At 48.5% G+C, this 13,236-nt stretch overlaps 1 protein-coding gene across 1 annotated transcript; it reads right to left on the reverse strand.

Moving 5' to 3' along the window:
* Window positions 1-105: 105 nt before the first annotated feature.
* Window positions 106-5,531, reverse strand: LOC130117857 (zinc finger protein 501-like). The gene is made up of 3 exons (XM_056286110.1): window positions 5,523-5,531; window positions 5,358-5,427; window positions 106-1,855 (listed from the first exon to the last, which is right to left on the reverse strand). The coding sequence occupies exons 1-3, from the start codon at window positions 5,529-5,531 to the stop codon at window positions 471-473; spliced, it is 1,464 nt and encodes a 487-aa protein (XP_056142085.1). The 3' UTR covers window positions 106-470.
* Between the last annotated feature and the right edge of the window lie 7,705 nt (window positions 5,532-13,236).

A 13,236-nucleotide genomic window follows, 5' to 3' on the forward strand; every position in this document is an offset into this window, starting at 1 on the left:
ACTCCCAGTAAATGAACAATTGGGTAATATCTGCACGACACGTAATAATGTTGTAATTAAAAAAAAAAGTTATTGTAAATTTTAAAAATTGTTAATTGTAAATTGTAATTAAAAATGCAAATCATGTCTGTAAGGGAGAAACTATTTCTTGACCATGTGAAACACTTTCTTCTTTTTTTCTTACTTTTTTCTGCACAAAACATCGCGAGCATTGGAGTATGTTGTTCGGAAAGCTATATTTGTGAAAGACATGCCACTCCCTCGATCCTTGCACCATTGTTCCATCGTCTGAGGCAATCTCGAGCAAAAAGACAGATTGTGTCATCAGAATTCATGCCAATCATAAAATCTAACAAGGTAGACATAAATATTATAATCTCATCACATTACACAGTGTGACGTGATGATCATAAAGGACAACCTCCATCACACAGCGTGACCATAGCATTACACAGCACTCCAGAGATGACTCAGCGACATTTGGTCACATGACCAGAGAGGTGGTGAGAGCGAGCGAATCTGCGAAGGCATTTGGGGCAGGAATATGGCTTCTCCCCTGTGTGAGTAAGCATGTGCGTCTTTAAATGTCCCGATAAACGGAAGCCCTTTCCGCATTCTTGGCATGTGTAGGGACGTAGGTTAGTGTGGCTTCTCATGTGTTTGCCCAGATCTCCTGAGGATGTGTAACGGCGATGGCAATCTGGACACTCGAAGGGCTTTTCCCCAGAGTGTATCCTCTTATGCTTCACTAGGTCACCAGACTGAGTGAAGCTCTTGTTACATTCAGTACATTTGTAGGGTCTCTCGCCAGTGTGGGTGCGCTGGTGGTTTCTCAGATGTGCCAGGCGGATGAACCTGTTGCCACACACTGTGCAGTGGTAGGGCCTTTCCCCAGTGTGTGTTCGCAAGTGTATTTTTAAAGCCCCGAGATCTCCGATTTTCAGCCCGCAGTCCCCACACTGGTGGGCCTTCTCATTGGTGTGGAGTTTGGTGTGAACCCTCAGATTCCTCCTTGTGTTGAAGTTCTTCCCGCACATAGTGCAGTGGAAAGGCTTTTCACTGGAATGAGACCTGAGGTGGAGATCCAGACTTGACTTGAACCCAAACTGCTTTCCACACTGAGAGCACGAGTATTCCTTCTTACCAGAGTGCGTGGTTAGGTGGCACTTCAGGTGGTGTGACCGTAAGAAGGCCTTTCCGCAGATCTGACATTTGTATGGCTTTTCCCCCGTGTGTATTCTCATGTGTTGCCGCCATCCACTGCGTTCTGAGAACCTCCTGCCGCACTCTGTACAAATGAAAGGCTTGTCACCTGTGTGGATCCGCATGTGATCCTCCAGGCTCTGGGGCGTGCGCACCTTCTTCCCACATTCCGAACACTGCACACCAATGTCCAGACAGACAGGCGTATCTTGGGATTTCGTGCCCTCAGGTTCGTGACACACGTGAGGTCCTTGACCCCAGGTCGTCTCAAAACTCTTCCCACAGTCGGCACAGCTGAGGTGTCCATCTGTGGCAACAACAGACATTTTATGCCAGCGCTGGCAGTGGTTCTTCAGGTTCTTAAGGTACTGGAAACTGCGGGCACAGGTTGGGCAGGGGTGGAGTCTCCGGGGAGGGGGAGCTGGGTGAACTTCCCGTGTGTGGGCCCAAAGGCGGGCTTGAGAGTTAAAGGCGCTTTTGCAGGTGGTACATACATGTTTGGGGGTGAGATTGAGTTTGCTGTCCGAGAAGCTTTTTTTCAGCGAATCGAGATACTCTTTCTGGTGTACCCACTTGACATGCTTCTCCAAGAACTCTAGGTTGGTGAAGGAGACAGTGCAGTGTTGACAAGGGAAGAACTGAGATGAAGACTCTTGTAAGGGCAAGAAACCGGAAGGGAAGAGAAAAATGATAAGACAGCATTAGGAATGGACCAACAATTGTATTGCAAAATCAAAATAAAACAAAAAATAAATCAAGTCACATTCATCCATTTTCCGAACCACTTATCCTGCTCTCAGGGTCGCTGGAGCCTGTCCCAGCAGTCATTGGGTAGCAGGTGGGGAGACACCCTGGACAGGCCGCCAGACTGTCACACAGGGCCGACACACACACACACACACACACACACACACACACACACACACACACCTAGGGACAATTTAGTACGGCCGATTCACCTGACCTACATGTTTTTGGACTGTGGGAGGAAACTGGAGCCCCCAGAGGAAACCCACGCAGACACGGGGAGAACACGCAAACTCCACACAGGACTACCCAGGACGACCCCCAAGGTTGGACTACCCTGGGGCTCGAACCCAGGACCTTCTTAACTGTGAGGCGACCGCGCTAACCACTGCGCCGCCGTGCCGCCCATCAAGTCACATTATGCACATAAAAGTTCAGTGCATTATCAAAAACATTCAACCACACAGATGTTTTTGAAAAAACGACACATTATGCACATTAAAGTTCACAATACATATGTTTTTGTAAAAACATTGGGCATTTGATTCTTACAAGAGACATTGTTTGAATTATCTTTATGCATGCTCAATAATCCAGGTAAGAAAATCAAAGAAATAAAGTTGAATCAGTTCATCTGGACACAACGTTTATTGAGAGAAACGTTTCATCTCTCATCTAAGTGACCACTTTAGTCTCAAATGACTGCAGGTATCCCCACCCTTTTAAACAATACAGTGGCATAGCGACCGAAAATGGCCAGTTTCATTTACATATTGCCGTGAGCATTAACTAGTTTCAACGACAATGTGTACTTTTCACAGAGGATTGGGGAATGGTTGCAATCACAGCATTGTGAGATGGCGACAGATGTACTCTTCACCCCCCCCCCCCTCGGTTCAGTGATGGTCGTTCCCTCTTAACACAGATGGCCTCTTTGACTCCCCGTTCCAACCAGCGGTCCTCCCTATCAAGGATGTGCACGTCCTCATCCTTGAAAGAGTGGCCACTAGCCTGTAGATGGTGTAGACTGTGGAGTCCTGGCCTGACACGTTAGCTCTCCTGTGTTGTTCCATCCTCTTGACCAGCATCTGTTTGGCTTCCCCGATGCACAAGTCACGGCAATCCTCCTGGCACTTAACAGCATGCACTATATTGATCTGTTTGTGCCGGGGCCCCTGATCGTTGGGGTGGCCCAATTTCTGGCGCAGCATGTTTTGGGGTTTGAAAGCAACTGAGACACGGTGTTTGGAAAATATGCGCCTCAGTTTTTCTGACAGTCCCACCACTTACGCAATTGCCACTGGTTTACGCTTAGACAGCTGTTGTCCTTCTCCTCTCTTCGATCGGCTGGTGCACTGTTTGGGCTTCTCCCTGGCTTTGACAAACGCCTAGTTAGGATAACCACATTTAACCAGGGCCTGTTTAATGTGGGATTTCTCCCCTTCCCTGGCCCGCTGTGTAGATGGGGACGTTGTCAGCTCGGTGGTACAGCGTCCTGATGACTCCTAGTTTGTGCCCCAGTGGATGATGATAGTCAAACCTTAAGTACTGATCAGTATGTGTTGGTTTACAGTAAACATCAACAATCAAATGTCCCCCATCACCAATCGCAATTTCACAGTCTAAGAAGACTAACCTGTCATTTTTCACATTCTCCTTGATGAACTTGATGTGGTTGTCCACAGAGTTAACATGCTCGGTGAAATGTGGTACATCCTTCTAACCCAAGCGTCATCCACAAATCTGAGCCAATGGCTAGGTTGTGTCCCTGGATAGGACATCAGAGCCCTCTTTTCCACTTCCTCCATATACGAATTGACCACTATAGCTCAGACTGGGGAAACCATAGCACACCCATGCCTCTGCCTATAGTATGGCCCCCTGTATGTGAAGTACATGGACTGAAGACACAGCTTCAGGAGCAGACACACTTGGGTCAGTGGCCAAAAGGATGGCACAACACAGAAGAGCTAATGTGTCAGGCCAGAACTCCACATTCTACACCCATCTACAGGCCAGTGGCCATTCTTTCAAGAATGATGATGTGCACATCCTTGATAGGGAGGAACGCTGGTTGGAACAGGGAGTCAAAGAGGCCATCTATGTGAAGAGGGAATGACGATCCCTGAACCGGGGGGGGGGGCTAAGAGTACATTTGTCATCATCTTACAATGATGTGATTGCAACCATTCCCCAAACTTCTGTGAATAGTACACATTGCCATTGAAATTGCATTAGCAGCTCAGTGGCCCAGTGTTTAGTGCTGTTGCCTCACGGCAAGAAGGTCCTGGGTTCGAACCCCAGGCCCTTTCTGTGTGGAGTTTGCATGTTCTCCCTGTGTCTGCATGGGATTCCTCCAGGTGCTCCGGTTTCCTCCCACCATCAAAAAGACACGTATGTTAAGGTTAATACTCCTGTCTTTGCCCCTGACCAAGGCAATAAGAAAAAGAACTGGAATTGGTCCCCGGGCACTGCAGCTGCCCGCTGCTCCTGTACATAGGATGGGTTAAATGCAGAAAACAAAATTCATTGTTACCTGTACAATGACAAAATAAATAAGGTGGCTTTAACTTTAGTTAATGCTCCACGCAATGTGCATATGAAACCGATCCATTTTCGGTCGTAATGCCACTGTATTGTTTATAATGGTGGGGTTATCAGGTCTGCGGCGGTGTAGCGGTCTAAGCATCGGCTTTGTGTCAATGCAGTTGCCCACTGGGGACTGGGGTTTGTGCCCCAGTCTCGTCAAATCCGACTATGGCCGGTCTCGATGAAGCAGCAATAATTGTCAACGCTGTCTTCGGGAGGGGGCGGAGTCGGCTTGTGTTTGTCACATGAATGGGTCTCTCTGTGTGTGTTGGAAAAAGCAGTGGTTCGGCCTGGATTCGCCTTGTCACGGAAGTGGCGAGGCGTCTCCTTCGAAACTGCCGTCGAAGAGATGCAGTTGGCGAACGCATGCAGTACGAGGGTGGGAGTTTCAGCTAAAATAGGGATTGATTGGCCATTAAATTGGGAGAAAAGGGGAAAAATCAGAAATAAATTAAAAAAAAAATAATGGTGGGGTTACCTGCAGTCAGTCAAGACTGAAGAGGTTACTTAGTTAAGTGATGAAATGCATCTGTCAATAATTGTTGTATCCAGACGAACTGATTCAACCATCTTTGATTTTCTTACCTGGATTACTGAGCCTGCATCAAGACATTTCTCAGTAAACATTGTGTCCAGATGAACTGATTCAACTTTCTCTCTTTGACCATTTGAACTAGTGTCTATAATAATAATAATTATCATTATTATTACATTACATCTAGGGGTACATAATGAGTTTTTCAGTATTACGAAAATTCGAATGATACCAAACATTTGTTATTTAGTATTTTAGATCAAGGCCTGAACAGCTGTTTTACCTTTACAGTCCTCCCCTCCTCCAGCATCACCACATTCCTGAATGGTGGTGTCTGCATCCTCCCCTTCTTCCTGGCGCTCAGTTCCAATCTCCTCTTTTACACATGTCTGTGTTTCTAGCTTAATAACCGTCTTGCTGGATTCATTTTCTGTTTGTGGTTCAGAACCAGGTTCATCTTTGATGTTTATATTTCCTTGTTCAGAGTTAACACTTGAGTTGGATGGGACATTTCCAGGATTAATGTTTGAGTCCACACAGTTCGACGTGCTTCCATTGCATTCCTCGCTGATGTAATATAAATCTGGCTCCTCTTTGATTTGAATGTCAAGAGCACCCCCATTAGTTTGACACTGGTTTGCATCTTCCTCTTGTTTAATATCGACCTGCAGTTGAGATTCAGTTTTGAGCTTCAGGTCACAGCATTTTTTAGCTTTCTTGGGTTTCTTCAGCAAAGATTTCTTCTTGGCAGACTTGATCTTCATACTGTCAACATCCATTAACCTCTTCTCTTTTGTATCTGGGAACCAGAGCAAAGGGACAGAATAGAAGCAGACATGAAGTAGATGGGATAAGAAATCGAAACAAGCATCAATGGGAAACCTAGTGTAAACGAATCAATCGATTTAATGTACAGCCTGTTTAGAATGGAGAGAGGGGAAACAAAATTAACGACCTCAACTAAATATTTGTTGGAAAAGCGGAGTCGTTAATTTACACCTTTTATACCGTACTCGGTGTGAATAAGTACATAACAAAAATACCCTGCGCTATGAATGTGATGTGGGTACCCATTTAGTGTTTTATCTGACCTTATTTCACGTGCATTGTCCCACCGGTTTTCTTATAATATTGGTGTGCGACTGCTTTGCTAAACGTCTTCGCCACTCGAAATGAATGAAACTAATATTCCCAAAGCGGTGTTATTCTTTTTAGCCACCGCAGCTAGCTAAACACAATCACTGTGGAGAGACCGTAGCTTACCATTAGCTACCGTTAGCCTCACGGCAGCGCCGTCGCCGCGGATTCTTCGCCGCAGCTTTCTTACGCGGAGCTTTCATGAACACTCGTCCGTCACCGGTCAGTCGGCCTGCTGGCGCAAATCAAAACAGGGCATAACTTTGTACTCTGAACCAAGCCGAAGTCGCTTTTGGTCGAACCGACGTTAACTAAGCAGCTCGCGTTCATCGCACCGGAAGAGTAAAAGCACTTCCGGTTCATTCACCCGGTCTCTTCACCCGGTTTCTTCGACTTTACGGCGGGCGGGCGGCGAACCGACGTTAGAAGCGTAATGCCGCCACCTACTGTACGGGATGTCTTCGTGCACGCAGTTGAATCGGTTCGTGCGGACGCAAGGTTTATTGTGCCGGAGCGTAACGTCACGACGTGATAAGGAAGTGGGGCTCTGCATATCCCGGAAAGTGGGATTAGTTCACCTGGACGCGACGCTTAATGGGGGAAACGTTTCGTCACTCACCCAGGTGACTTCGTCAGTCTCAGCTGACCGCAGTTATATAACCACCGAAGCACACGGTCGGTTTCATGTGCAAATTGCCGTGGCCATTAACTAGACTTATAATATTGTAGCGAATTCGGGGGACAACGCAACCACAGGAACTTCCGCGGCCGGGACGCGAACCCGTATCGCCCGCACCGCAGGAGACATCGCTAACCGCTAGACTAAAGGGTCAGACCCGTGAGCCAGCGGCCAGCGTGTCTACTAATACAATAGTGTAGTACAGTGTGTACTATTCACAGAGGACTGGGGAATAGTTTGCAATCACAGCATTGTAAGATGAAAAGCGCTATATAAATTTAATGATTATTATGTAAACTACTAATGTAACCTATTTTTCTGGACTTGCCTGTTAGTGATTTTAAGTTCCTGTTATAAGCTGTTGCCACAGTATTACGCCTTGAGCTCTTATTTTGAAGGCCGAAGAGAGAGCGGAAGTGCTGTAAGCAGTGTCGTTGCTGTGGAGTTCGGTTGGGGGAAGAATCCAAATGAAGTGGTCCTCGTGCGAAAGTGGAACCTCCGCATTTGTTATTTTATAGTTTCATACAGTATAGGCGACATCTACAAACCCTCGGTTACATTGGTGGCAGCGGCGGGATCCGGAAGTGTGCAGATCCTCAGAAGTCTCTTCGGAGCGCGGGAATAACAAAGCGCGAGGGCGCGCGCTTCCGGGGAGGGTGACGACTGTAAACTACTAATAAGACACGTTAGCCCCTAGCTAACGGCTCTGACCCTTAAGCCGAGCGGTTAGTGGCGTCGCCTTGTGGTGCAGTACACCCCGTGTCGAATCCCGCACCGGGCAAGAAAATAAGCGGTTACAATTATGGCGACAGATGTACTCTTAACCCCCCCTTTCAGGGATGGTCGTTCCCTCGCCACATCCCCGTTCAAACCAGCGTTCGTTCCTCCCTACCAAGGATGTGCATGTAACCGGTTATTTTCTCGCCCGGTGCGGGATTCGATACGGGTTGTACTGCACCACAAGGCGACATCACTAACCGCTCGGCTAAAAGGTCAGACCCGTTGGCTAGGGGCTAACGTGTCTTATTAGTAGTTTACATGCACATCCTCATCCTCGTTCAAGGGTAGCCTTAATATAATAATAATTATTTATTGTAAACTATTAATAAGACACATTAGTCCCTAGCTAACGGGTCTGACCCTTAGGCCGAGCGGTTAGTGAAGTCGCCTTGTGGTGCAGTACACCGCGTATCGAATCCCGCACCGGGCAAGAAAATAACCGGTTAATAATTAATAGCCTTAATAACGTAAAACATAGCCGACATAGCGGCCTCAACAATGTGGAAGGTAGAGCTTTGCCCGCTAGCGAAATGCTAATTTCTGTTAGCGCTTCTATGACAATTTCCATTGTATATTAGCATTACGCTGCTGGTTTAACACTGCTAGCTCAGTCGGCCGCTCAGTCTTCTTCTGCGCGCTACGCTGAATCAGTCGCAGTAACTCACACGTTCAAACTCTGTTCCACCTAGTGGTGTGATGGAGGTACTGCGCATCAGGAGACGCAGCACAATGGCACTAAGTGCTATTGTTCAAAGGAAAGATTGCATTATGTACAACCTTTTTTTTCTAAAATACTACCTGGCTTGATAACGCTGTAGTAGAAAAATACAGAACCACTTGTTCCTAGTTAGACGTCATGTACTGCTCACATGTTTTGCCTACGACTGACCCTTCCACAGATGTCAGTGCGTCCTTATATCTCTGCCAGATAGATAGGTAAGGTCGCAGCTGGCTGATGTGGGTTAGGCCAACTTAGACAACACGTACCCTTGTATCTCTACAAAAAACCTTTGTGCTCCTCCTGTTCGAGGCTCTCTTCTTCCTACCCGAATGGGGAGAGCCCGTTTGCAAATGCTGAATTAAAATTACTCAGAAAGACAAGACTGACTGAGGATTTTGCTTTATTTTTATCCCAAAGTTCACCACCATAAACTCGTGTGAGGGGGGCTTCTGGGACTCAGCGCGGCAGGTAACGGAGTGTGCACACCTTGAAGTCTGGGACTTCAGCCTCCACCTCCCCGTCAAAGAGGGTAGAGAAGTGGGGGCCTGACGCCTGAGGACCAGACTCACTCACCGCTGTGATCCAAAAAACCAAGGTGGTAAACCACGACCTGTCTTTCTAGTAAGATAAGTTTTCCAGACAAAAAAAAAAAGAGTGCACGTCTCATAGGTAAAACCTAAAAACAAACAGTGGCCATTTTTGGGCACCTGGACAAGACGTTGTAACAATGCTGCTGGTTGGACGCCTACTGAAGATGCTCATGGTGAGCATCACAATGATCTGGGGGGGGGGGTGTACCGAAAGAGGTTTTCAGCTGTTGTAAACACAACCAGAGCTGTGCAGTTAGCGTCAAGACACACACATGAAAAGCCACACATTTGTAACAGGAAATGAAGACGAGCTCTTGGATGTGCACCGTGAAAGGTGCCAATGCATAAATGATGTCACAGAAAGCCCTGCATGACAGCAGGTGCCGGCATGCTTATGGGCCCAGGGGAAACATGATAAATAATAAAAGGTGTAGAACCCGTTGTGATCATGCCTAAATCTGACTATAGGCCCTGTCAAAATCAATACCCGAGGGCATCCGGGTGGCGTGGCGGTCTATTCCGTTGCCTAACAACACGGGAATCTCCGGTTCGAATCCCCGTGTTACCTCCGGCTTGGTCGGGCGTCCCTACTGACACAATTGGCCATGTCTGCGGGTGGGAGGCCGGATGTGGGTATGTGTCCTGGTTGCTGCACTAGCGCCTCCTCTGGTCGGTCGGGACGCCTGTTCGGGGGGGAGGGGGAACTGGGGGAACAGCATGATCCTTCCACGCGCTACGTCCCCCTGGCGAAACTCCTCACTGTCAGGTGAAAAGAAGCAGCTGGCGACTCCACATGTATTGGAGGAGGCATGTGGTAGTCTGCAGCCCTCCCCGGATCGGCAGAGGGGGGTGCAGCAGTGACCGGGAAGGCTCGGAAGAGTGGGGGGTAATTGGTCAGATACAACTGGGGAGAAAAAGGGGGAAGAAATTCCAAAAAAAAAAAAAAATCAATACCCGCTTAAACAAGAAGCGATTGATGGCCTTACACCTTGTTTTCAATTCTCTCCTCGCCGCTGGTGTAATAGTTCCCTGTGAGGACGCTCCTGTGCACACGCCTATAATCCCCTGTCACAAAGACCAGAGATGCAGGTCAGCCAGACGAGTGGAGATTTGTACAGGACTTACAAGCAGCGAATGCAGCGGTTCGACCCAGAGCACCAAATGCTCCGAATCCGTGTACTGTTTTGTCTCAGGCTCCATCAAATAAGCAAATGCTTCTCTGGTTGACCTAGCCAATGCATTTTTCAGTGTTCCAGTTCACAAGGACAGTCAGTATTGGTTTGCTTTCTCATTTAATGGAAAAATCTCACACATTCACAAGACCGTGCCAGGGGTACCGCGAACCTCCTACTATCTATAATGCAGCGCTGAAAACTAGCTTAGAATCTCTCGTGCTGCCCGAGGGCAGTGTCCTCCTGCAGTTCGTAGATGATTTAATGATCTGCTGCTCACCAACACAACAGGCCTGGGAAAAAGACACATTCGCACTACTTAAACAACTTGCTGAAAATGGCCGTAAAGCTAGCCTGTCCAAATTACAGTTTGTCTCTGAAAAAGTTTTGTTTTTGGGTCAATGTGGTCACTGCTGAGGGCGAATCCCTCTCACCCAAGCGTACCGAAGCCACCCAAAATAGTCCTAAACCAATCACAAAGAAGCAAATCACGAGGTTTTTTGGGCATGACATCATCTTGCAGACAATGGATTCCAAATGATGCTAAAGTGGAGGCGCCGTTAGCATCCGTTGCTCGTGGAAAAGGCCCCATTGCAAAAGATGAAGTAGTCTGGACACCTGAAGCTGCCGCTTCCTTTGTCACACTGAAGCAGGCCTTGCAAACAACACCCGCGTTGGGTCTACCAGACCCCACCAGGCCTTTCACACGGACTGTGGACTTAAGAGGAGGTTATATGACATCAGTTTTGCTGCAAGAACACGGGGGCCGACAGCAACCTGTAGCCTGCTTTTCATGTAAACTTGACCCTGTAGCTGCAGGACTTCCCACCTGCCTCAGAGCTGTGGCAGCTGCTGAGAAGGCTGTGGTTGCATCACGTGACATTGTTAGCCACTCCAACTTGACTCTTATTTGTTCCACACACAGTTTCTTTGATTCTGCTTGAACAAAAGACATCCCATCCCATGGTGGCCCAGTGGTTAGCACTGTTGCCTCACAGCAAGAAGGTGCTGGGTTCAAACGCCGGGGTCGTCCAACCTTGGGGGGTCATCCCAGGTCGTCCCCGTGTCTGCGGAGGGTTTTCTCCGGGTGCTCCGGTTTCCCCCACCATCAAAAAGACATGCATGTTAGGGTTAATACTCCTGTCTGTGCCCCTGGCCGAGGCGATGGAAAGAAGAACTGGAGTTGGTCCCCGGGCGCTGCACGGCAGCTGCCCACTGCTGCTAGCTACACAGCTAGGATGGGGTTAAATGCAGAGAAAGAACTGCCCCACGGGGATTAATATAGTATATCGAATCAAATCAAATCTTTCCATGGCCAAGTTATAACACAGTATTGTTAGATATGCCTAATATCGCTGTGAAAAGATGCACTGTTCTTACCCCTGCTTCTTCTCCCCACCCCAGGTGACGGAGAGGAGCATGATTGCGTTGCAGTCATAATGGAGGTTTGTTCTCCCAGGCCAGCTTTGCAGGAGACGCCTCTGTAGAACGCGGACCTAGAACTTTTTGCTGATGGATCGGCATCTCGCAAACCGGACACTGGGGGAAAAAAAACCAAGCCGGAGTTGCTGTGGTAACTCAACACGAAACCCAAATTGTGCAACCCTTACCAACTTACTACTCTGCCCAGTCTGCAAGATGTCGTAGACCAAGCCCTCCCAGCCGATCCAGTACCAGCCAGACACCCTTCACACACCTCCCCGCACTCCACACGACGACATTAAAAACACCAGTCAACGCCAGGTGAGGCCGCCGCCAGACCGCCCTCGGTGTTATCGGAACTGCCGGTCTGCGTGGGTTAGCGGTTAGCTTAGCCTGCCCCGCTTCCGCGTCCCGTCAGACCGTCCTCGGTGTCACCCCCTCGGGTGCAGCTCCGGGAAAGGCCGCGGCCCCTGGGCCCACAGCGCAGCAGACCAAGCTCTCACGGCCGATCCAGCGCCAGCTCTCCCAAAAGTGTAGACACAGAAGTGGACAAAGGCACTGCACCGACGGCACCGGGTGAGGCCGCCGCTGAATTCGCGCCGCCATCTTCCCCCACCAGTACCGGGTGAGGCCGCTGCGGATGTGAATTCGCGCCGCCCGCCACCATCTAGGGAAGGGTGAGAAACCGCACCGGGCGCTCTCGTTTCCCCAGCTCAAGAAACCGGACAAAAATGAGGGTGACAGCGACGTTGCTCGACTGTAAGTGGGAATGGCGCTCCCGGTAGACCGGATTCTGCCCCATCATAACGAGGATGAGTTTTTATGAAAAATGTAAAAAAAAAAACTGCATTTTGGTTATCTCCACATTATTTGCTCCGACATATTATTGATTTTGTTGCGTCGGTCTTTTTCGCTTCTCGCATTACATAAAGTACACTTGTACACTATCCCAACGCCCTCAACTGCACTATGAGATCACACACCTCACGCAGTGACCTTGCATGAGGCGTGCGTGGCCTGACCAGTGGATCAGAAGCTGTTTGTGAGATGGTCTTCTTTGCTCACTCGCTCATCTGAGATTCACTCCCAGCCAGAACGACCTTCTGGGCCGAGGTTCGGGCCTGGCGTTCGGGCAGCTTAAGACAACACGTACCCCTTGTATCTCTATAAAGACTTTGTACTCCGCCTCGTTCTCGCTCCTCCCTACCCGTATGGGGAGAGCCCGCTCGCAAACGCTGAACTGAACTTACTCAGTCAGAAAGACGAGATCGACTCAGGATTTTATGTTATTTCTACCACAAAGTTTGCCACCGCAACACTTTTTAACACAGCGTCGGGAGCTTGGTCGTTTTCCAGTTTGTTGGCGCAAGTGGCCTTTTTGGGTGAGAAATGTTGATCAGAAATGAGCAGGCGAGAGTTCATAGATACCTTTCTTCTCTGTCACAATTTTTTTTTTTAATAATTTATTTCTGATTTTTCCCTTTTTTCTCCCAATTTAGTGGCCAATTGATCCCTATTTTAACTCAAACACCGACCCTCGTATTGCATGCGTTCGCCAACTGCATCTCTCCGGCCGGCAGTCTCGAAGGAAAGCGCCTCCCCACTTTCGTGACAAGGCGAATCCAAGCCGAACCACTGTTTTTCCGACACACACAGAGACG

The sequence above is a fragment of the Lampris incognitus genome, chromosome 9 (genome assembly GCF_029633865.1).
Source record: "Lampris incognitus isolate fLamInc1 chromosome 9, fLamInc1.hap2, whole genome shotgun sequence".
Lineage (NCBI taxonomy): Eukaryota > Metazoa > Chordata > Actinopteri > Lampriformes > Lampridae > Lampris > Lampris incognitus.

Coding starts and splice junctions, on each gene's coding strand:
- LOC130117857 (XM_056286110.1), bottom strand. Junction 1,856..5,357: donor AGGAGGGGAGGACTGTAAAG/GTAAAACAGCTG, acceptor TGCCCTTACAAG/AGTCTTCATCTCAGTTCTTC.